The sequence below is a fragment of the Dipodomys merriami genome, unplaced genomic scaffold (genome assembly GCF_024711535.1).
Source record: "Dipodomys merriami isolate MVZ:Mamm:240054 unplaced genomic scaffold, mDipMer1.0.p SCAF_3742, whole genome shotgun sequence".
NCBI lineage: Eukaryota > Metazoa > Chordata > Mammalia > Rodentia > Heteromyidae > Dipodomys > Dipodomys merriami.
In genome coordinates this window covers 1-15,985 of record NW_027205318.1, presented here as the reverse complement: position 1 = coordinate 15,985, position 15,985 = coordinate 1, and the positions used below count along the sequence as shown (strand labels likewise).

Sequence of the window (15,985 nt, the reverse complement as noted above, 5' to 3'; positions counted from 1 at the left end):
ATCAAAGTACATTATACATATGTATAATCTGTCCCAATGAAATCCACTGCTTTTGTACAAATAAACACCAATAGAAACAAATAAACTCAAAAACCCTTAAGGAGAAAATGGAGGGAGGAGGGAAGGAAACAATAAACCAGGAAAGGAAAGTCTGGGGCCCTAGCTGTAAACAATTCATTGTGGAGTAAATGCTGGAACTAGTTCACACTAAGTCCACATTTGAGATAACAGACACAGGGATACAACCTCCTTTCAATAAATCAAACATTCTTTAGGGAGAGGTGTTTACAATAGTAAATAAACCACCCTCAGTAATAAATGGCTATAACTCTGTTGTACTATCCAGTAGAAGATAGTTCCACTTTTTATCAGCTATATAATTTAGTGAAAAAGCTTAATCTCAGGGGAAAAAAATGCAATCCTCAGAAAAAGATAAAGTTCAATTGTCAGAAAGCCCCCCCCCCACACACACATCGCTTCTCTTGTTTTTTATAAAAACTCCCTTGTCAGAAAGCCCCCCCCACACACACACATCGCTTCTCTTGTTTTTTTATAAAAACTCCCTGAGCCTCCCCAGTGCTGGAATTACATGTGTGTACCACCACACCTGGCTAGAGGCCTCTTGTCAATCCATGTAAGATCTGGTGTGGTTTGCTTTTGATTAAACAGTCATAAATTGGGCATAGTGATGCACACCTATAATCTTAGTTTCTTGGGAGGTTAAGGCATGGAGCTGTGAGTTTGAGGCTCACCTCAGCCACATAGTAAGAAGACTATCCAAAAGAAGGGAAAAAGCCCAACTTTCTTGGTAGTATTCAGACGCAAACACTTTAATCTTTAAGATACCAGCACCTGGCCCAACAGTGCAGTGGTAATGCCAGCATGAGGAGGAATCTGGGGTCACCTTGGTTCTTCTGCATTTCTCACTATTACCACTGCAGAAGTTCCACAGGCCCGACTAGGAACTTAGTTTTCAATGCAGGGCAATGCCCAAAGCTCAACCGACAGACATACTCTACAGGCAGAAAGTATCATTCAAAAGAGAATGGTGAGGGAAACACAGCAGGCCTTACCTTCTCATCCTGGTATACCCTGTTGACACTCTCCAGCTGGAAGTTGTGGCTAGACTGGATCTTGTCGAGCTGTTCTCGCTGCTTCTCTAGCTCGCCCTGGAATTCGTTCTTTTTCAACTCCACAGCACCTCTCTCTGCGGCCGCCCTGCGGACCCTGTTTTCCAACTCTAAGACTCGGGTCTGTAAGGAGACCACAGTGTGAGGGCCAAGGTCAAACATCCCCAGACATGGCCCAACCAAGATCCCTTAATGAAGCCCACACTGAGGACTTATCTGCACCCACCACCAAAATGCAGGGAGACTAGCAAGAAGACTGTCAATGATGGAAGATGTCAACTAAACGGGTAAGGTGCTTGTTGTAGGCAGGCCAAGGACCTAGACATAGAGACTGGGGAATTAAGCTTTACTAGATCACAGGTTTCAAAGATGCCCAAGTCTGGCAAAAAAAACCAAAAACAAAAACAAAAAAACTTTAGCCAAAATTGACCACAGTATGTGAGAAAGCTAAAATCATTATTGTCATTAAGTGATGATGATAAAGACTGACATCTTTAAAAACATACTTCCTTATACTCATCATCCCAACGTACTGTGTCACCTGTAAAGAACAGAATTGAGAATGGGCATGTCCAACATATCTCTGTGAGCCATCTTACCACCTCCAAACACTCAAGTGAGAAGCAGAGATGTTGGTTTCAGTAGCAATCCTCAACAGTCTCACACAGAGGAGGCAGCAGTGGATTGAACTAAACTCCCACTACAGTATGTGCTCTGGGCCCAATGATTTAGGAGACAACACAGAGCAAGCTCCTAGGGCACCCAGAAATGTTAAACACTGGATGGCATCCACACACACAAAACGAACAAGATACCTGTAGTTCCATGCTCCGGGATCTTGCAATCCAGTAGTTGAAGCCCAAGATAACCACACAAGCCACCAGGGCAGCCAGGACAAGGGGCGGAGACTTCATGCTGCGACGCCCGTTTCCCAATCCCATCATCTCAAAATCAAAGCTGAGAATCTGCCAAATAAAAAAAACAAAAAAAAAAAAACAAGAGGAGACAGGAAGATGGCTCAGTGGTAGAGCGCTTGCCTTGCATGCATGAGTCCCTGGGTTCAATTCCTCAGCACCACAATAGCAGAAAGCTGGAAGTAGCACTGTGGCTCAAGTGGTAGAGTGCTAGCCTTTCACTGAAGAGCTGAAGGCTAGCCCAGGCCAAGAGTTCAGGCCCCACAACCAACAAAAATAAAAAAATGAAATAAATAAAAAACAAGAAAGAAGCTTCCAAACTAGTACTGTCATTCCCAAAGCAGGCGACATCCATCCTCACCACCCACAGGAGGGTAGCCCATGAGGAAGCACAGATTCAAGCTCTCCTTGACACATGAGAAAGCATGGATCGTGGCCATGTCACAGGTCTGTGGCTGGGAGTGGTAGCAGACTTCCCAGCACAGGCTCACCATCCAGCATGAAACCTCAGGCTAGGTACCATTTATCTTATGCTTCAGGTTCCCAGTTTGTAAAGAGGGCATAATTATACTATACATCAACAGGAAATGTCTGAGGATTAATCATTTTTGTAAACAATAGCAAATATTAAGTGTAAGGTCTGCATGGGCCGTGCAGGCCCTGTGCAGACACCTCCCTACCTCTTGGCTAAGTTTCCATCATTATCTGTGTTACCTACGTAACTGGCACACTGAAAGCAGTCACCTCCTCCTCCAGGGGTGGTTAGGGCCACCTCTGGTCACGTGCCTCCCATTTGACCTTAGGAGGGTCCCAGACCCTGAGGTAAGTCCAGATCCATTGTGGCCACACCTTTCCCCCACCTGGCCACACCTCTTCCTGTCCCTGGCCTAGGTAAGTCCTGGCCCAGGGGTGGGTCACCTCTCTTTTTTCAGCCTTGCCTCTCCACCATGCACAGCAGGGGCAGCAGTTTGGTAAATAAACTTCTTTTCCTGCCTGAATGGTGCCTGGTGCTCTCTATCTTCACTGGCTACCTAATGAAACCTACCTACCTAATATACCTTACATTAAGTGTTTCCATATCATGTTAAAAGAATCCCTTTTTGAGAACTGCCCAGAGAGGGCTTTATATGATTCCTAACAAGTGAGGGTTTTCATTTGTTTATGAGGTTTTTTTTTTTAACCAATTGACAAAATCCGCAGGAAACCTAGGCCGTAGGTCACCCCCAGTCTCACCGCTCAGATGAGGCCCAGGTGACCATAGTATCTCCTTTCACAACGTGAGAGGGACAGGAAGGGGAGGTGTGCAACTGGGCTAAAGAGGAAGGGGCAGGAGGGTAGAGGTCCAGTTCCGTTTCAGGATTCAGAATGGAAATGACCCCCTGCTCCTTGCACATGCATTTCTGACCTTCTGGGCTGTGTTTGTGCAACTGTAGGGTGATGTGCTCCATAGTGATGTTAACAAGAACTGTCTCCCACTGAGAGCAAGAGTGCACAAGGAGCACAGGGAGACAGCTAGAAGTCAGGGGCGATCAATTTTGTTCCCAGACTTTGACCCCCAAACCAGATATGGCTGAATTGGAGCACCAGTCACGAAGTAAAAGGGAAGTTGACTGGAACAGATTAAAAAAAAATCTTATCAGAGCTGGGAGGAGTACAGAAAATTAAAGGAAAGGAAAAAAGGGAAAGGGAGAAAAGAGAAAAAGGTAGGAGGATGGAAAAGAGGAAGGAAAGGAAGAGAGGAAAGAGAGGATGGACAGAAGGTAGAAGATGATGGAAAGGAGGATATAAGAGGAAAGTGAAGAGGAAGGTGGAGGAGGTAGAGGAAGAAGAGGAGAGGTCAAGATTCACCGGTAAGAGCATATTCAGATTCTCATAGTAGAGGTTAACCTGCCATCAAAGGCAGCTTCCTTCTGTTAGCTGCTAGCAAAGGACCTGGGGTAAATAAAAACATGTACAACAAAGCCACTGCATGACCATGGCTAGATGCCTGGGTACACTGCCCACTTATGACCTCAAATCTGCAGCTCTGGTCTCAGGGGGAAAGACCAAAAAAAGCACCTTTAATTCAGTTATTGCTTATGTCAACAAACACTGTTATATTCTAGAGGAACGCTTAAAAAAACCCTAAAATTCTAGAAAGTTCTACCTGTCTCCTAAAAATGATTCCATTGCTCTATCATATCTGATTTGAATCACAGGTAAGTTTTTTTTCCCTAACTCTCTTAAAGTTATATTTTATTTATTTTTTGCTGGTACTGGGCCTTGGCACTGTCCTTGAGCTTTTGTGCTCAAAGTTAATGCTCTACCACTTGCTTAGTTCCACTTCCGGCTTTTTGTGGTTAATTGGAGATAATAGTCTATTGGACTTAACTGCCAGGGGAGCTTCTAACCACAATCCTCAAATCTCAGCCTAACAGGTCTGAGCAGTAGCAACCAGCAGGTCTGAGCAGTAGCAACCAGCTACACACACACACACACACACACACACACACACACACACACACACACACACACACACACACACACACACACACACACACACACACACACACACACACACACACACACACACACACACACCAAATGGGAGTACCATACACAGTAAACTATAAAACTACTTCACACACACACACACACACACACACACACACACACACACACACACCAAATGGGAGTACCATACACAGTAAACTATAAAACTACTTCTCTCCCTTCAAAGTATAAAAGGACCACTCCCAACAAGAAGAATATTTTCTTATGTCTAAGTCCAGTGCCAGTATCAACAAACCACAAGTACACCTCGCATATCTTAAAACAGCAGAACCCGCCCCATTCTTGCATACCTAATTCAATGGCTTTATGCTCTCCATAAGTGATTCAAAGTATAGACACCATTCTCAATGTTCTCAGATGTCACTTTAGATGGTTTTCTGATGCATACACAAGCTGAAATACTTACTTTCAACAAATGTCCATCTCCTAACACATCTTACTGCCCTTTTCCTGGAAGCATATTATAGTTTGCTCCATTTTGTTAAAAGGCTGAAGAAAGCATCACTGTATCAGGATTTAATTAAACTATCTCCTACTAGGGAAAGTCAGGGTTCTTTTGGTTTTCAAGAGGTTTCCAGCAATATGCCATGAACATACTAACACAACACTGAATAAGAGACTATACCTACATGTACAGTCATTTATTCACAATACAAAAAGCCCAAAGAGACTTTCAGAAACTTCCAGCAATGACACCAGATGGGAGCCCAAATCAAGATCTGATCAGAACGTACTTGAGGCTATAAAGCATTTTTATTCTTCTCTTCTGGTGAAGTCACACATTTCACTGCAGAAAGACTAGCTTTCAAATATTATTATAGCTTGATGAATTCCAAGTTGCAGAGCCTGGAGATAAGAAAGGCCAACTGTATCTGGTTTCATATTATTTTAAATTATTTGTCCAGTAGTAGCAGCGTGACTTAGCTAAGTGACACTTAAGCATGAGGGCCTAGAGTTTGTCTCTAGCACAACAAAAAAAGTTCATTTATTGTTAATTCCTTTTTGTAATAAGGAACAAGGAAAAGGAAAAACAATACTTTTCCTCTCTTAACAGCTAGCCACGCCTTATGGCTAACTCATTTTTACCTAGTTCTTTGAGAAACTACTTCTCTCATATACTAAATTCCCTAACAATATATTTTTTAGGTGGATGCTTGCAAGATCTTTTATATTCTAGCAGGTAGGTGTGCCTGAAGCCTAAATACAGGAAACAGACTCAGCTTAAAGAGAAGCCTCTGATGAACACTAACATTCTCTTACCTTAGGCCTGACATTAAAAAGTTCACTGAACACTCCCAAGAGTGAGGTATAGTGCTAGAACCAGGCAATTCAGGATAACCAGGTCTACCCTGGCCTCACTGACCCCCCTCATGGTTACAAGGAGAATTAAATGAATCTAGATGCCAGAAGTGCTTGGACAACAGCTGACTTGTATTAACTGTAAATGTTGATGCTACTGTTATTACTATAGTTGGAAAGAGGAAGATCAGATTACTTCTAGATCCAATCTTTTCTCCACCTTACCTCCTGCAACTGCCATCCACAAAAGCAACACAGATGATCACCATATAGAGCAGTGGGTGTCCTACACACAACCTGGAAGAGAAGAGCTGAGTGAGCCTCTTACTGTGACCCAGTGCCAGGCTGGACACACAGCAAAGTCAAGGGTCCCCCAGGTTCCTGATGTGGAACAGGGGTGACAGGCAAGAGCAACCACAAGGAAGAAAGGCAAATACTGAGACTTCAGACTGAAGCTGAATCTATGAAACCACAGGTTCCTCAAAAGTGACGGTTAGAGATTTGTGTTTGTACTACGTCATCAGAAAACTGCAGATTCCTATCTACAGGCATTAGATCCTTTTACAAAACTGAGCATTGTTTGCTTTAAGAAAAAACTCTTAGGAGACACAAATGTGTTTGAAGGGTATACAGGTCAGTGGCAGAGTGTTTAGTATGTGTTTAGTGTGTAGAAGGATCTGGATTAGATTCCCAGCAATTGGGGGGCAGGGACATATGAAAATAGACAATATGTTAAATACATCAGCCCCTTGAGCTTGTTAAGTACTTTTATTCATCACTTTTGATCACATAGCTAAATATATAAGAACCATCATCAAACTAGATGAACTTGGAAAGCCAAGGTCCACAATGCAGAAACGATCCAGCTTCTCTAAACGGTGAGGCGGCCACATTATCTGTCCACTCTCAACAGGAAGAGCTCCACCTACTTCAAAGAGCTGAGTGCTCCGCAGAAAGTTCAAAAGTCACTGCAATGAGCCAACACACCCCATCACACCGTACACAGCAAGGGCTTGGTCACATTTTTTTTTGACAGTTCAAACATGTTCTATCTTGTTGAAGGTCAGCATGGACCATATTGTGCATTTTTTATAAATAGAAGTTTTACTGACCCATGCCTTCTACAGTATCTCTTAGAGATGCTTTCTAGCTTGCTAGAGAACAGTTAAAACAGACCAATGCATAGGATTATAAGGTTTAAATATTTACTATCTGCCCATTTTAGAATGTTTGTTGACCTCCTCCTCTGAGCCATGAAGATTAAGCGATAAAGTCCATAGTCACCTGTCAAACTGACTTACAAATGTACCAGGAAGTATACAGTCACTCCTCTCTCAATTCCTCAAACCCCAGTTATTGACACATTTTCCCCAATTGAGTCAGATGATAGTTTGTAGAAACTTTACGAGCGTGTAAGACCAGGCACAGGTGGTTCACACCTGTAATCATAGTTACTCAGGAGGCTGTGATCTGAGAATCGTGGTTCAAAGCCAGTCTGCGCAATAAAGTACATGAGATTCTTATCTCCAATTAACTATCAAAAAAGCACAAAGTGGAGCTGTGGTTCAAGTGGTAGAGTGTTACACTTGAGCAAAGTAGCTCAGGAACAGTGCCCAGTCCTGAGTTCAAGTCCATGATAGGCATAAAATAAAAAAGTAAAATAAAACCAAAACCTTTTATACAACTAAAGATACTTTTTAAAGTGGAAAAAAATGCAGCCATACATGATTATGTATGCTTAGTATCCCAGCACTCAGGAAGGAGAATTACCAATTCAAGGCCAGCCTGAGCCACAGGGTGAGACTTTGTATAAATAATAAATATACAATAAACAAGAATGTTCTGTATTAGGTGGAGAAACACCAAAAAGAGAGTATGTAGATAAATGAAAACTAATAGAAGAGCTAAATTCCATCTTGTTTATCCAGTATTTAGAATTTTCTAAAGACAGCCCTACCCCCTAATCTTGGCAAGAACTTACAGATTTTTCCTTTTAATTCAAGAGCCCCAGACTGCAGCCCAAATTTTGGTAGTTACCCATAAGCTATGAGTTAGTTGTTACATTTTTCTTACTAGTTGAAGAAAGTTCAAAGATATGTGAAAAATATATCAGAAGAAGACTTGAAGCTTGGCATGGTAATGCGCGTCAATAATTCTAGCATACTGGAGGATCGTGGGTTCAAGGCAGCCTATACTTCATAGAAAGACTCTGTGTTTAAAGAAAAAAAAAAAAGCCAGTCGCCGGTCGTTCTCCCCTATATTCCTAGTTACTCAGGAGGCTGAGATCTGAGGATCGAGGTTCAAAGCCAGCCCAGGCAGGAAACTCGCTAAGACTCTTATTTCCAATAAGCCTTTCCAATAAACCACTAGAAAACTGGAAGTGGTGCTGTGGCTCAAGTGGTAGAGCACTCGTCTTACGCTGAAGAGTGCAGGGAAAATGCCCAAGCCCAGAGTTCAAGCCCCACAACCAACAAAAAATAAATAAATAAATAAACAACGACACCAGTAGCTCACATCTGTAATTCTAGCTACATGGGACATCAAAAGAATCTAGGTTGGTTCCAGACCAACCTGGGCATAAAAGTCCAAGAGACTCCATCTCAACAGAAAGATGCTAGGAGTGTTAGCATGAGTCTGCCATCCCAGCTACAATAAAAGCCTAAAATAGGTAGATTATGGTCCAGGCATGAACCTGGGCAGGAAGGAAGACCAGAGCAAAAAAGGGCTGAAGGTATGGCTCAGCAGCAAAGTATCTTCTTAGCAGGCACAGTGCCCTCAGTTTCAAAGCCTAATGCAAAAAATATATATATCTATAAAGCATCTAATTCTAAAAATTTTAATTCTTAAAAAAAAAGTTTTAGAGGAACAGGACCATACCCATTTACTTACATAGCTGTCCCTTATTCCAAGACCCCATTTGGATAACAAAATCTAAGGGCTTTCAAACCACTTATTTAAAATGATATTACATCTGAATATAACCTATGCAAATATTATACTTGAAATAATCATTAGACTGTTGACAATATCTAATATTATGGAAATACCTGTTATGCTGTATAGATTAGTACCTGACAACAACTTAACAAGAAGACTTCACATGTTTAGAAAAGAAGCAATTTCTTTCCAATGTGGGGCTGGAACTAGGGGCCTGGGAGCTGCCCCTAACCTCTTTTTGCTCAAGGCCAGCACTATACCACTTTGAACCGTACCACTATTTCCAGTTTTCTGGTGGTTAATTGGAGATAAGAGTCTTACTAATTTTCCTGCTGGGGTTGGCTTTGAATTGCAATCCTCAGATCTCAGCCTCCTGAGCAGGTGTGAGTTACCAGCTCCTGGTATCAACTTTTTTTTCTAGTTGCAATTCAGAAGTTAGTTGAGTCTACAGCAGTAGAACCACAAGATAGGGGCTAACCCTATATTATCTATGGCTATTGGGCTACAGACTTGAGTAGCTGTGACAACTAAAACCTAAAATGTCTGGAAAAGGGTAGCTAGCTGACCGCAGCCACAGTTCAATGGTTCCCAAAGTGTGGTTAGTCGCATCAGTTTTGCCTTGGAATTTGTTAGATATATAAATTTCCTGTCCCAAAACAGACTTAGCAGATTAGCATCTTGGGATACCATCAGCCACTAGTGTGCGAAAGCCAGAACAGGCCTTATGGATAAAGGCTTGAAGCCTACTCCATTTGCTCTAGCTTACCCTGCTGGACAAGGCACACTAATGCCTTTGGTTCTGGACACCTTTTTTTCTTTTTTGAAGTAGTAGGACTTGAACTCAGGGCCTGGGCACTCCCTGAACTCTCTTGCTCAAGGCTAGTACTCTGTCACTTTGAGCCACAGCTCCCACTTGCAGTTTTTGAGTGGTTAATTGGAGGTAAGAGTCTCACCAGGACTTTTCTGCCTGGGCTGGCTTCAAACTGCAATCCTCAGATCTCAGCCTCCTGAGTAGTCAGTGCCTGGCACATTCATTTATTTTTAAGCACAGAAGCATGGCAGAGAAAATGTGTTACCTCTGGAAAGATATGTACATGTTCTTACTATTTAGAGATTTAATTTTTGTTCATTTTCCTAGCCCTTTCCTGGCTTTATAGGTTTATTCCACTATTGGCTCCCATTGCTTCATTTGCTTAGTAGCAAACATTTTTTAAACCTGACATACAATTGTCTGTGCTACAACTGTTTCTGAAAAGAAACAGGTTTCTCTGCCAAATGAAGGATCAACTAAATGAACTCCATTTAAAATAACTTGCTAGTTTAAAGCTCTTTTCCCCTGGGCAAAGCTAACTACTTTTCTTTAGAGCAGCCTTCAGTTGGACTCTCCCTAATACAGATGGAACAGGGAAAAGAAGGAGTAAACTCTTTCATCAGGAACCTCCAGTTCTGCTCACACTAAAATCAGAGTATTACAGTTCAGAATTGTTTTTCTAAAACAATGGATCATTACTGTGTTTAAATTATGTCCATCTTGCAGTATTTTTTTTAAACTGAGAGTAACCAATGAAACATCTTTAACTCTCATCCCACCAAACTGAATCCACTAAAACCAATAGTCCCAACATCATGTGGAGAGGAATCACCCAGCTGAACCTAGAAGCCCACAGATTCGCAAGGTGAGACATTTGGTGATGGAGCAATAGATAACACAATACAAACTGTGGAGTGAAAAAATTATACAAAATAACAGGGTATGATTTTTATTTTGCTGAAAAACAATTTTTAAATGCACCCAATATATGAACATATTTTTCTTTTTCTTTTTTGTCGGTCGTGGGGCTTGAACTCTGGGCCTGGGCGCTGTCCCTCAGCTCTTCAGCTCAAGGCTAGCACTCTACCACTTGAGCCACAGCGCCACTTCCGGTTTTCTGGTGGTTTATTGGAGATAGGAGTCTCATGGTCTCTCCTGCTGGCTTTGAACTGCGATCCTCAGATCTCAGCCTCCTGAGTAGCTAGGATTACAGGCATGAGCCACCAGCGCCCGGCTGAACATATTTTTCTATACATGGAAAATGCATAGAAAACATGATGAAGGAAAGATAGTTACAGATTATATAAGGTGCAAGTAGGAATATATATAGAAGGGAAGAGAAGGAATATTTTCATTGTTTATTTAATCGTATTTTCTCTAAATAAGCATCTTCCTAATTTAAAAAAAAGCCAAACAATAATGACAAAAATTAAAATGTAAGAAAGATATAAACTTGCAATTTTAGTCAGGCATAATGATATATGCCTATAATTTCAGCTATTCAGAGGAGGTAGAAGAAGGAGGATCACAGTCTTAAATCAGACAGGGCAAAAATGAACTCAAGGCTTGTGCACTGTCCTTGGACTTTTTTTGCTCAAGATAGCACTCTACTACAGCTTCACTTTCTGTGGATAATTGGAGATGAAAGTCTCACAGACTTTCATGCCCACAATGGCTTTGAACCAGGATCTTCAGATCTCAGCCTAAGTAGCTAGGTGAGCCACTGGCACTTGGCTGAAAGAATTATTTGAGGATGAAGTATGAGACCAGCTATAGACCACAGAGTGTTTGCATCCCAGGTATGCAGAAGATACTTCCATCATATTGGAGAAGAAAAACCTAAAATTTACATTTATATTTATCCCAAAAGAGGATTGAAACTAGCCAGGCCCTGGTGGCTCAAAAGGCTGAGAGCTAAGACTCAAGGCTCAGAGCCATCCTGGGCAAGAAAGACCACAACACTATTATCTCCAGTTAACCAAACAACAACAACAACAACAAAGAGCCAGAAATGCAGTTGTGCCTCCAGTGGTAAAGCACTAGCCTTGAACAAACAAGCTAAGGGACAAACACACACACACACACACACACACACACACACACACACACACACACACACACACACACACACACACACACACACACACACACACACACACACACACGGCAAAAAGAGGCCAGACACTAGTGGCTCATGCCTATAAATACTAGCTACTCAGAAAGCTGAGATCTGAGAATTCCAGTTTGAAGCCAGCCTGTGCAAGAAAGTCAGTAAGACTCTTATCTCCAATGAATCACAGAAAATGCTGGGATTGGCTCTGTGGCTGGGTAGACTGCTAGTCTTGAGCAAAATAGGAGCTCAGGGCCAGCACCCAGACCCAGAGTTCAAGTCCCAGAATTAGCCAAAAAAAAAAAAAAAGCAAAAAGAGGATAGAGGGTAGAAAGCAAATGTTTAGTATAACATAATCCATTAAAATTATGAAATATTTGGTATTATTTCATATTAGTTATATTGTGCTATGATAACATACTAACACTACTGATACAAGTGGAAAGTGACACTGTATCCTCCCTATCCTCTCACAAGGGTTTGGTGGTATAAACCACTAAGCTGTGAGATGGGGAAGAGGTTGGAAAGTGTAACTCATTTCCCTTTCCTTTACCTACCACAAAATACATCTAATCTAGTTGGCACATGCTCAGTGGTATAATGGATGAATAAGCTAAACCTTACAAAAAACAGGAAGCATTTAAGAGTCATATAAGAAGCACAAATTTAAGTTATACTAATAAGATAGCACACCACCACAGCTGGCAAAGCATATCTTAATACTGAGTCAGCTTTGCAATTAGCCAAAGCACAAAGTAGAAACCATGATGTCATCAGACCTGACAAAGAATAGCCAAAAATTCTCAAGGTGAAAACATATAGTTTTAACTCTACTCCCACTAACAATGAATTCATTCCTAAAAAACATTTTTACCTTATGTAAATTGGGCATTCAGATACAATATAACCATAATTACCATATGTATATGGTTTATCTGTAAATAAGCAACAAGCACAAAAGATTGCTAGCTTTAACTAATGAAAATAATTTAAAAATTATGGAAACCATAGCAAATTAGAATACAAATCACCATAATTCTATTATATTTATAACATATTTTTAGTCATGCACTAGTTAATATTCTAAATCTTACTGTGAAGTTCTATTAATACAACTATTAGTGTTTTAAAGAAGAATAGGATGAAGATGTAAAAATCTGAGAAAGGGAGAAATTTGTGTGAAGCACAAAGAAGGGCTCTCTAGAAATCTAGGAAACGGCTGCCCAAGTCTTTCTTTGAACCTAGTATCATTAGTAATTTGCAAAGTCTAGAAAACAAAATAATCAAGATCTTTAAGAACACTTCTGGAAGTCAAGTAAAATATCACCCACAATTTTCTAAGACTAATATTAATAAACATCTTCAGAGATGTTTATTAAAAATGCTTTCAAGTTTTATTTTTCCAAAAAAGTTGTTTTTAATAAAATTATGGGTCTTATTGCTTATGTTAGGTCTTAAAGGAAATACTTCTTTTCACATGGCAACTTATCTTCAAAATAAAGTAATAATGCAGTAGAATTATAGCCAAAGACACAGACCTCTTGTTTTTCCTTCCCTTGCCTTGCCACTTTAGGACTCTGAGAACCCCTGAAGAATCAGGGTTGGTCTGTCCAGGCCAGGCTGGCTTGGAACTCCCTTTTACTAACAGTGTTCAGCAGGACCTGCTCAAAGAGCCTTGGCACACATGCATTATCCCCTTCTGCCTCTGTGGCCTCTGAGACAGAAAGCAGCTAATACTTTCACAGGACAATATCGTAGCCCCTCATGGCAAGGAAAGTTGGCCACATGAACACAATAATATGCAGGTACCACTGAGTCTGGCATGTTTATAGGGGAAGAAGGAAATGCAAAATCTTTCCTCCCATCATTACCCAGAACTGCAACCATGAGTTAGAAAACAGATGCACCCTTAGCATCTAATGGCCAGGTCATAGCAACTTGATTCCCTCCCCTCCTTCCTCAGAGCTTTCATTTCTTTCCATTTGTGCAAAAATAATTTTGCTTTGTTGGTACTTTGAACTCAGGGCCTCATGCTCGCTGAGCAGGCGCCTTACTGCTAAGCCACATTTTCCAACTCCAACCTTGTTTTAAATATGAAAATTGTGATAACCTCTCCAACAGAATGACAAACTAGGTCTTAGGAGGCTTTTTTCTTCTTTATATCTAAGAAATCACTTTCCTTTGTCCAGTAACACCTTAAAAGTAAATGTCTGGCCAGGAGACAATGGCTGACACCTGTAATTCCAGCAACTCTGACATCTGACATCTGAAGACCAAAGTGCAAAGCCAAACAGGAAAGTCCTTGAGACTCACCAAAAAAGCTGGAAGTGGAGCTGTGGCTCAAGTGATGGGGCACTAGCCTTGCACAAAAAGCTCACAGAGTTCAAGCCCCATGAGCAAAAGTAATTATTTTTCTTAACAACAGTGTAAATCTTACCAAGTTACTGGTTTTTATGTATTAATAAAGGAAAATTGGGCTGGGAAGGTGGCTCAGTGGCACAGTGCTTGCCTTGCATGCATGAGGCCCTGGGTTCGATTCCTCAGCACCATATAAGCAGAAAAAGTCCGAAGTGGCGCTGTGGCTCAAGTGGTTGAGCGCTAGCCTTGAACTGAAGAGCTGGGGGACAGCGCCCAGGTCCAGAGTTCAGGCCCCACGACCGACAAAAAAAGGGAGGGGATTATTCTAGCCAACACCAGGAGCTTAGCTAATTTTTTGTAATAAGCTTAGACGAATCTAGAAGGCCTTAAAAGACCCACAAGGACTGCCTCACGGGATTGTACTACTTCCCAGTACCATCCCCACCCCCATTCCCCTGAGGTGGGAGGAGAGCTGAAATACTAGACCACCTAAGTTTGAGCCAATCAGAGTTTATGCTAGTGCTACTAAGTATTTCATTAAACTTGTGAATATTTTAATAATCTATCTCTAGGAATGCTTCTTAATATCTGCATCATTGCAGGGCCTGCAGACCCCAAATCAGACAAAGGAAATCTCAATCGTGAAAGTCACATAAGTTTGGTTTTGCAGACCTGGACACATCCGAAAATGGCTAGTACATCATGGCACTCCAAATGGCACGGGTTGGCTCCTAAATTCCGCTCAAATTTGTTTTCTAATTCTGCGATACTTTAAAACATTTAAATACTACATCGAATATTAAAACCTGGATGACTGTTTGCACAGCAGGGTAAAAGTTGCTCCCTGAGGCTGCTCCCCACTGGGGCTCCCTGGAGGATCCGGAGCATCCCTGAGAACCAGCTCGGGCAGCGTGCCCCAAGCCAGCGCCAAGCTCTGGGTCACCTGGCTCGACTGACCGCAGCAACGTGGGCACCGGAGGGCCCAAGAGCACGTGGGCTGGACGGAGGAAAAGCTACGGGAGATTCCCCCGTGCCAGCCTCGCCGCAGAGCTGGAACTAGGAGGACTTTGGTTGCGCCGCACGCTTTTGACTTTGGAGGCCGACGCGGGTGACAAAGCTCAGAACAAAAAGAAAGGCCCCGCATGCCCCCCGCCTGACCTCCGCAGCGTCCCAGGGCAGCTCGGCGCTCGGGAGCCGGCAGCCGCGGGCTGCTGGGGCGCGGGAAGAGGGAAGCCCGTCCTCCAGCACCGCCGGGCTAACGCTGGAGCGCACGCCGCGGAGAAGCTCCCGGGGCCCGCGTCGGGGTCTCGGGGTGCGGGGCAGGGCCGGGGGACGCGCGCCGCTCACTCACCTCCCTCCGCCCGGCGCCGCGCAGCTCAGCTTCGCGGCCGCCCGCCTCTGGGCCGCCGCCGCCGCCCGCCTCGCGCCCGCGCGGACCCGCTTGGCACCGAGCGCCCCGTGCCCCAGCGTCCCCGGCCTTGGCGGCGCGAGTCTCCGCCCCGGGGCAGCGCGGCAGGACGAGGCGACGCCCCCGAGCGCGAGGAAGCGGGGCCCGAGCGCCGGCGCCGCGCGCACAGACGCCCGGGGACGCGGTGCGCGCGCCTCGGCCGCCAGTCGGTCGCCTTCAGCAGGAGCTGCAAGATCCGCGCCACGCCTCCCCCTGGCAGCCGGGCCTGGGAGCGGCGGAGCAGGAAGCCGGAGGAGGAAAAAGGTACCTGGGGAGACGCGCACCCAGACTCAAGGAAGGTTCCAGAAGGGAAAGCCAGCCGCACCCAGTGCCGCTCACCTCTCGGTGATCTCGGTCCAAAGCGCCCAGTGTAGAGGCGCTGGCGAAAAACGAGCCTTAGGAGATCTGAACGCCTCAAACTGTCCT

The 15,985-nt window shown here is 43.4% G+C and overlaps 1 protein-coding gene across 1 annotated transcript; it reads right to left on the bottom strand.

The window, feature by feature from the left end:
* Positions 1-1,073: 1,073 nt before the first annotated feature.
* On the bottom strand, positions 1,074-15,630 carry LOC138804857 (Golgi membrane protein 1-like; the record flags this gene model as incomplete). Its single annotated transcript, XM_069989365.1, has 4 exons — positions 15,464-15,630; positions 6,122-6,193; positions 1,946-2,095; positions 1,074-1,253 (listed from the first exon to the last, which is right to left on the bottom strand). Coding segments are annotated over exons 3-4 (309 nt in total), but the record flags the coding sequence as incomplete, so codon positions are not given.
* Between the last annotated feature and the right edge of the window lie 355 nt (positions 15,631-15,985).